The 9,571-nt window shown below is 37.3% G+C and overlaps 1 protein-coding gene across 1 annotated transcript in view; it reads left to right on the top strand.

Moving 5' to 3' along the window:
* Sycp1 (synaptonemal complex protein 1) overlaps positions 1–9,571 on the top strand; it is an 82,852-nt gene that overhangs the window by 65,758 nt on the left and 7,523 nt on the right. The window contains exons 22-24 of the mRNA XM_050157530.1: positions 1,135–1,227; positions 1,929–2,003; positions 6,083–6,139. Coding sequence (XP_050013487.1) covers positions 1,135–1,227; positions 1,929–2,003; positions 6,083–6,139 — 225 coding nt within the window. The remainder of the gene's footprint in view (positions 1–1,134; positions 1,228–1,928; positions 2,004–6,082; positions 6,140–9,571) is intronic.

The following is a 9,571-nucleotide window of genomic DNA, read 5'->3' as shown; positions in this document are numbered from 1 at the left end:
TATACAACTTCTGCCTCCATGTATGCCCACATGCCAGAAGAGGGCACCAGATCTCATTATAGATGGCTGTGAGCCACCATGTGGTTGCTGGGAATTGAACTCAGGACTTCTGGAAATGCAGCCAGTGCTCTTAACCTCTGAGCCATCTCTCTAGCCCTACTATGAAGTAATTTATCATTAAGAATTTCTAGGGGGCTGGAGAGATGGCTCAGAGGTTAAGAGCATTGCCTGCTCTTCCAAAGGTCCTGAGTTCAATTCCCAGCAACTGCATGGTGGCTCACAGCCATCTATAATGGGGTCTGGTGCCCTCTTCTGGCTTGCAGGCATATACACAGACAGAATATTGTATACATAATAAATAAATAAATGAATAAATAAATATTAAAAAAAAAGAATTTCTAGGACAGGTTCCAAAGCTACAGAGAAACCCTGTCCATATTGAAAAGTTGTATTGACTTTGTCTAGGTCTTTTTGACCTGACTTGAGTAGGCTTTGATAGCTTTTATTTTTGTTATGACAAAAATTTCAAGGCTTGTATTGTGTTTCCTGTTTTAGATTTGGAGTCAGTCACTTTTCTTTTTTAAAAAATTTATTTATTGTATATACGGTGTTCTGTTGGCATGTATGCCTGCAGGCCAGAAGAGGGCATCAGATGATTGTAAACTGTGGCTGTTGAAAATTGAACTCAGGATCTCTGGAAGAACAGCCAGTGCTCTTAGCTGAGCCATCTATCTGCCCCTGGAGTCAGTCACTTTTCTAAGGCATCTTGGTGTTATATTCATATTGAACAAGACTCTCACTTTGTAGCTCAGGTTGATTTTGAACATATGGTAGTCAATCCCCAACTTCCTGAGTGATAGATTTGTGGACATGGTAGCTTACCCAACTCAGCTATACTTCTTAAATTATGAAATTTAATGTTTCTACTAAAATAACTATTTCTTGTTATTGTGGATTATGTTAAAAACTTGTCTGTTTCACTGTTTAGGTTGTTAGAATATATATGAAAGCTTAAAATACATATTCACTCAAATTTATAAGTTTTCTTCAAATATTTAATGTGTAGTGTATAATCTTATAAATTATAATCTATTTATTTTAATATACCTAAAATGCTTTCTTTGTTTAATACAGCACCAATATGATAAGATTGTTGAAGAAAGAGACTCAGAATTAGGACTTTATAAAAGCAGAGAACAGGAACAGTCATTGGTGAAGGCTGCTTTGGTAAGACAGAACAAATAGCAATAAAAACCAACTCTTAAAATACCAGCATTTAGAAAAAAGAATAATATTAAGTAGAGCCATGAGATTTGACCTGTAGAGTCAGTCTTAGATCTAAAAGGATTTTTACCTATTTTCTAGCAGAATGCTTTCCCATTTTTTTTAACGTTATAACATAAGTGTCTTTTCAACAGAAGTGTAAAAAAGTCACCTAAACTAAATTTAAAGTTTTGCTATTTGGACAGGAGAGTGGGGTGGCGTAAGTGAATATGAGTATATGTATGTATGTGAATTTGTTGTATGTATACATACGCTATTTTAGTCCTTGGGAAAACTATGAAAAACTTGAAACTTGTTCACATAGAGTCTAGTTATATTCCATTACCTAAGCCTTCATATGTATGGTTTTTTTGTTCGTTTTTTATGTTTTGAGACAGAGTTTCTCTGTGTAGCTCTGGCTGTGCTGGAATTCACTCTGTAGACTAGGCTGGCCTCAAACTCAGAGATCTTCCTGCCTCTGCCTCCTAAGTACTAGGATTAAAGGAATGTGCCATCACTACCTGACCACATGTATGAATTTTAAAAGGACATTTTCTGAGTTAATTTTGTCTATAGCTGAATTTATTTGAAGCATTAGATTACAGTTTCATTGTCTTGAGAAATATGGAAAAGCACTTACACACTTCATTTTTCTTTTTCTTTAGGAGACTGAATTATCTAATATTAGAAGTGAACTCGTGTCTCTGAAGAAGCAACTTGAAGTAGAAAGGGAAGAAAAAGTAGGTTTTGTGGCATTACATGTAATATAATTGTAGGATTTTGTGTTTTATAAATGTCATAAAATAATTTTACAAATTTGGGTAATTAATAGTAAGAAAATGCTGCTGTTCTTTTTCCTACAAACATCTTAACACATTTCATTTAACAATTATATATGTACTTTCAAGAATAGAAATATTTTCTAATATGATGTATTTGTTGAGGGTTGATGAGATGACTCTCAAGAGCATGCACTTGCTTGCAGAAGATCCAAGTTCAGTTTCCACACCCACTCTAGGCAGCTCACAGTTGCTTATAACTGCAGCTCTAGAGAGAAATCCTCTAGTCTCTGTGGGCACCTGCACTCTAGTGCACATACTCAATTTGGAGAGGTACACATAATTTAAAATAAAATAATTCTTAAAAAAGGAAATACTATATTTAGAGGGACTAGATCAGTTCCAGTCAGACTCCCTGGCTGTTAGTCCAGAATTTGAGCTCCTATGGACCCAGGATAGTTGTTTCTGTGGGTTCCCTTGTGATGACCTTGATCCCCTTGGCTCACTTAATCCTTTCTCTCTCTTCAACAAGATCCCTGGAGCTCAGCCCAGTGCTTGTCTATGGATGTCTCTATATGTGTGACAATTAGTTTTGTAGCTTCAGCTATTTGTGGGACTCCTACCAGTGGGATCAGGGTATGTCCCTAATGCTTGAGCTAGCTTTTGGAAACATATTCCCCATAGTGAGTTGCCTTGTCCAGTCTTAATATAAAGGGATGAACTTAGTTCTACTTAAACTTTTGCTGGATATAATGATCTTGAATTGGACTGTTGGCAAGCGGATATTAGACAAAAGTCTGAAGTTCATCAAAGCTATCTTCACTGTGATAGTTTTATTTCTTTCTATGTGAAGTGCCTTATTGGGCCATACTTAACTTTGCAGTCTGTGGTGCATGCAGGTTGTTTTATCCTCCTAAAACCCTCAGATCAAAATCCTTGTAGTGGTTAATGTTTCTGATGGCAGGTGTTTCTTAAGTGACTGGGAGGGGTGGGAAGCAGCTAGAGCACTGAGAGTTGTATAGAAGGACTTGACTTTGTTTTCAGTGCTTTCAAAAGAAGCAACTGTGAGGATACTCCTGGTATGTCAGAATTCTCAAGCTCTTTAGTAGTGAATAGAATGGTTCTAGAGTGTAATCTATCTGCTGGCCACCTAGAATAATCAAACTCAAGATCTGTTCACCACCAGAAATATTGGGGCTATCTCTATGCACTTTCAGCCCAAGCTGAGCCTCTTGTCACTTGTATCCTTTGACTTTTCAGTGTCTGACTTTCTTGGTCTCCACAGCTGTCACTCTGAACCTTCTCTTACCTGGGTCCTGTAATTGTGGCTTCTTGACTTGTGGTTATTCCCTAATTTCAGGTCTCCAGAGTAGCTAGGCTTTAGTAGACTTTCTCAAGATTAGAACTGGCCCCCGCCTTATGAATCATGTAGGTGACAAAATGAGATTTCTTTCTCCTTCATCAGCTCACACAGAGACAATCATCTTACTCAGAACTTCTAATTTTTAAAAATATCTTGATATGAACAGAGAGTTTCAAGATCTTCAGTTCATATTTTCTTATTCTGTGGCCAGAACTAGTACAGAGAATATGACAGTTTACTCAAAGTGTATACTTAGGATTTAAAGAATTGATTATAGTTCAGGTTTGTGTTCCTCTGTGCTCATAAAATAGACCCAGTTCAATTCTTTTAATCTCTCAACCCTGGTATACTTTCACTCTCCACTGGTAAGAAAGTTTCAATATTATATGTTCTAAGAAAGTGTTAGTTAAGAGTTCTGTGTTTAAGCCAGTAGTGGCGGCGCACATCTTTAATCCCAATACTTGGGAGGCAGAGGCAGGTGGATCTCTTTGAGTTCAAGGCCAGCCTGGTTTGCAAGAGCTAGTTTCAGGGAGAAGCCCTTTCTTGAAAAACCAAAATCAAAACAAAAAACCAAAATGCAAATAGTAGGTTATATATTTGTGCTATTATTGCAGATATTGCAGAATGCTTCCATAAGACAGCCTTTCTTCCTTTGTTTTTTTTTTTGTTTTTTTGTTTTTTTTGTTTTTTTGTTTTTTCGAGACAGGGTTTCTCTGTGGTTTTGGAGCCTGTCCTGGAACTAGCTCTTGTAGACCAGGCTGGTCTCAAACTCACAGAGATCCACCTGCCTCTCCTTTCTTCCTTTGTAAGTTAATGTTTAAAATTTGGACACAGGGCTGTTCTTTTCTACTTTTGTATCTCCAAGTTAGTCTTGTTTACCAAGACATATTTTAGGCACATTTTACTTATCATATTAGACCTTATTAGGCACTTTGGTACTAAGGAGCCATGATCTGTTATCCACCACCACAGATGTATTTGTATAAGAGCTGGTTCACACCTTTGAAATGCATTGCATCAACTGTACTAAGGGTCCATGTCAGAAAAATTTATAGTTGTGACTGTAACTGTGAGAGTGCTTTCTCTTTCCTCTAGGAGCCATGGTATCCCTAGAAGAGATACAGTATTGCTAGTTTAACAAATATACTTTGCCCTGGAGTACAATATTCTAGATCTTTAGAGCAGATCCCAGTTGTCAGTATAACCACAAGGCTAACCACTGGTAGATGATATATAATAAGAAAGATTAATAGTATTAAGTCTGTTTACTGCTATATTCTTCCATAATGAAGTGAGTTCTTTTGGTTAGGAGCAATATTGTGGGAGAGATAGCATGATGTATATAAGGTGAAAGATTCAGTGTGAATGGATACAGGCAGAGGTGTCATGAGCAGGCAAAGCAAGTTTGACTTTCTAAATTCCTGTGCACTAGGAGAATTTAGCTTCCTGAGACCTTTTTGCTTCCTAGAGGCTATCACCAATTAGTTTTATATATGACTGTCATATTAAAAATGTCTGTCTTAGTTAAGGTTTTCATTGTTGTGATAAGAAAGGGTTTATTTTATTTCACGTTTCTATATCACAGTTTGCTTTCAAAGAAAGTCAGCAGGATCTCAAGCAGGGAAGGAACCTGTAGACAAGAACTGATACAGAGGCTGTAGAGGAGTGCTGCTTACTGGCTTGCTCCCCATGGCTTGGTCACCCTGTTTTCTTTTCTTTTTCTTTCTTTCTTTCTTTTTTTTTTTTTTTTTCCAAGACAGGGTTTCTCTGTAGCTTCGGAGCCTGTCCTGGAACTAGCTCTTGTAGACCAGGCTGGCTTCAAAGAGATCCGCCTGCCTCTGCCTCTCAAGTGCTGGGGCACCCTGTTTTCTTTTGCACTCCTAGAACCACCAGCCTGGGGATAGCACCCCTCATAATGGGCTGAACTTTTCCACATCTTCAATCAAGAAAATGTGCCATACATAGGCTTGCCTAGAGTAGGGGCATTTTCTCAGTTGAGGTTTCCTTTTTTCTAAAAGGACTCTAGTTGTGTCATGTTATCATAAAACTAGCCAGCAGCACAATCCATTTTCATTTCTGTAAGCAAGACTTAGGTTTTCTATTTTAACTACTGAATAAGCCCTATAGTTTAACTCGTTACACTTTTATCATAGTTTCTTCATTTTTTTCTTGGCTGTTTCTATACATAACACCCTCTTTATCCAAAGTCAGATATTGTTTGTTAAGTTTGTATGCTTTTTGGAACTTATTAATATGTTTTTGCTTCTCAGCATATTTATTTTGTGTTAAAAGTTATTTCATTATTCAAAGTACCATTGAAATGTATTTTGTTAACATCTAGGGGAAAAGATTATTGTATCTCTCAAGACAGACCATGATTTAGATTTTTTTCAACTCTTTGTTTAGTTATTTTTCTGTATCTCTTACTCTATACTTTTGTTCATCCATTTCATTTTACAAGTAAGAAAGTTGAGATTAAGCACTTAAAGTGAGTCACTAATGATTCCACAGATATGCAAGAGAGAGGGAATAGAATCAAGAGATAAAACCAAATAGTGACTCTATAGGAATGAGTTTTATTCTTTAATAGTTGTTAGGAAATATTTTGACAAGTTTGTTTTAATTTGTATTAGTAGTACTTGATTGTTATATATACTTTGCTATTTATTTTTAATAGGAAAAACTAAAACTGGCAAAAGAAAACACAGCTATTCTCAAAGATAAAAAAGACAAGGTAAGAGTTTGTTGTTGTTGTTTTTCATTATAACCAGTTTATTTTCAGTCCAAGATGTTGGACCTAGGGCGTTGCATGTGTTAGGCAAATGTTCTGCCACTGGGGTATATCCCAGCACAAACTCATTTTTTGAACATTTATTTAGAAATAATTCTTATTGCTCATAAATAAGAAAATAACTTAAAAAAAGTCATACAATTTTTTCAAAATTTTTGCTATATTAATTTAAAGGCATTAGCTAAAATTTTAAAACATTTGTCATTTTGTTTTGTTTTGAAGTTTTAGAGACAGTTTCAATATAGTCCTTTAAAAACTTTTAATTACATTTATTCATTTCGTGTGTGTGTGTGTGCGTGCGCGCACACACATACAGGCCACAGTGCCTATGTAGAAGTCAGAGGATAACTTGTGGGAGCTGGTTCTTCTTCTATCATTTGTGTCTTTTGGATTAGATGAAGGTTGGCAGGTTATTTTCTGAGCCATCTTGCCATATACATGAAAAAATAATAAAATAAAAATAATAATTAAAATAAAATGTTATATTAGTACAGCTCCCTACAGTGGAAATTCCAGTGTAGAGAAGAGTTAATCCAGCCTAATCTACATAGAGAGTTCTAGGATAGGCTCCAAAGCTACAGAGAAACCCTGTCAAGCAAAACCAAAAACCAAAACCAAAAACAAAAAAACTTTGGCATAGAGTAAATACCATATAAGGTAAATACAACAGAGAGAATTGAAACATTTGAAATATAATATTCAGAAAAATTATGGTGTTTACAGAAATACATATTTTATGATTATTTTCTTTATTGTGAAGAAAAATGTACTCTCCAAGGGATATCTGTGTGAAAGCCAGGGTTGTCTTTTCTTTTAGGCTATCAGATAAATGGCATTTCCCTGACATGGCCACAAGGTGGTGGAACAATGATTTTAAATTGCTACTCAGATTTAGTTGAGGAAAATTTGTCCTGGAAGAGCTACAATCTGGAGATTCCAAGTATTTCCTCTGATGAATTCAATCTAGAAAGCAGAAAAAACATGAACTTTCAGTTATGGTATAGTAACATGTATGAAAAGGAAGCAGAAATGCAATTGAAAAAAACACGTGCTAGGCCTTTACTTTTCATTTTGAGAGGCTAAGATTGCTGTAAGTTCAACAACAACTCGATATACATAGGAGTCCCAGACCAATTCTCAAAAAAGAAGTCCAGAAAAATTAAAACTTTCTACCTGCTGGAAAAATGGTTATGAAGTGATAGATCATTAGCATGAAGCAATAACAGAATCATTTTCATTTAGTAGATTCTAGATAGGCAAATTTAAGCCCGGAGATATGCTTGTGATTACCTGGTAAGACCGTTATATACCCAGAGATGAGAATATTATATGCTCCTACTTTAATTTTTTAAATACTACTCATAGTCATTTAAATTTTAATTTTTATTTAACATAATTTCTTTACTGATTCTTTGGGATCAGTACATCCCAAATTGAGTACATCCTGTACCTCAATTTTACTTACCTCCCAGGTTCCCCATATCTGCCCCTCACCCTTACAGCATTTCCCCCAAAAGAAAATGTAAAAAAAAAGAAATTAAAAATTAAAAAATTCAAACCAAACCAACTAACCAAACAAACAAACAAAAACTTCAAAAATAACAACAAAATAAAATAAAATAAATAAAAAACCCCCTCCTTCCTCCATCTTTCCTGCCTCTTCAATATCTCTTTGTCCTAATGGCATAGGGAGCAGTGGTGTGTCACACAGTGTACTCTTTTCTCCAATTAGCTTTACTTGGAAAATGTTCATTGCAGTGAGTCACTGGTCTGGCTCAAAACCTCTGGTTTCTAGTACACCATCATCACTGGATCCTCACTGAAAATCCTCTCGTATATACTGTGGCTGCCTTGAGTCATGGAGTTCCTGCAGGTATACTTCCACAGGACCAGTTCCTTCACAAGCTCTAGCAGGTCTAGTAGGTCCTAGATGGGATAGATGTTAGGGTGGCCTAACCCAAGGCCGGACTGTGGGCCTGGGTGGTAGCTGTTCAGTCCAGGTCACTTGGGACTACCCCCTCAGGTGAGAGGCAGAGCCAGCTATTCTATGCCCATACCATCAGGACCAATTCTCCATTGCCTGTGGTGAGGGGTGGGTCCATCTCTCCTGAATGTGGGGCCAGCTCTCTTGCTGCAGTCAGTGTCTTGTGAATGTCATGGCCAACTTTCCCAGGGACATCAAAGGGTGAGGGCGGCTTAGCATGGCCCTCTGATTTCATCATGCATGGTTCCTATGGCCCCATGTGGTAACATGGGCCACAGACATTAACATGGACCCCAGCTGCAGCAGGACCACAGACCCAGATATGGCCCTCAGCAGCAGCTCAGGCCTGGACAATATGGTGGCTCTTGGTGGCAGCACAAGCCACTCAGATCAGGATGGTTCTGGTGACAGCACATCTCCCCAGGAACCAACAAGGCCACACATCCATATGGCCTTTGTTGGTAGCAGGAGCCTCAGACATCAACATAGACCCTGACTGCAGTAGGCCCACAGACCCAGACATGACCCTCAGCCTGTTCTGGTTATCACCATGGCATTAGGTAACAGCACAGGCCACTCAGATCTGTGTGACCCCATCTTTATTTTTTATTTTGTGTATGGGTAAACATTTTGCCTTCATTCATGTTGCTACACTATGTACTTCTAGTTCCCAAGAAGGCTAGAAGAGGGCATCAGCTCCCCTGATACTGGAGTTAAAATTGGTTGTGAGCTACCATGTGGGTGCTGGGAATGGAATTGGGCTACTCTGGAAGAACATTCAGTGCGCTTAATCACTGAGCAAACTCTCAAACCTTTCGCAATCACCTTTTGATTGTGCACCTTATACCCTCTAATTTAAACTCATTCTCCAAGTTCAAATACCAAACTTTTGAAGTTGTACCTTAGTCATGTGTATGTGGTGTGCACATATGCATATATCTGTGTGTATTTTCTGTCAGTTGAGAGTTTTCCATAATTGTATTCATGGAGATGATGATGACCAAAGAAAGAGATAAACTAGAATATGATGTACTTGGAATTCATATAATATTCCACTATAGCAATTATTACTACTTTTGAGGGCTTAGGATGTAACTCAGTCATAGGGGACTGCCTAGCATGTATAAGACTGGATTTGATTCACTAACCCCACAACTAACAAAGGTCTGATCTCCAAAATATATAAAGAACTCAAGAAACTAGACTGTAAAAGGCTAATCAACCCAGTTATAAAATGGGGTACTGAGCTGAACAGAGAATTCTCAACAGAAGAAGTTCAAATGGCCAAAAGACACTTAAGGTCATGCTCAACTTCCTTAGCGATCAGGGAAATGCAAATCAAGACAACTTTAAGATACCATCTTACACCTGTCAGAATGGCTAAAATCAAA

Source organism: Alexandromys fortis, unplaced genomic scaffold, assembly GCF_014885135.2.
Source record: "Alexandromys fortis isolate MF-2015 unplaced genomic scaffold, M_Fortis_MF-2015_v1.1 scaffold_78, whole genome shotgun sequence".
NCBI lineage: Eukaryota > Metazoa > Chordata > Mammalia > Rodentia > Cricetidae > Alexandromys > Alexandromys fortis.
This window is presented reverse-complemented; position numbering and strand designations above follow the sequence as displayed.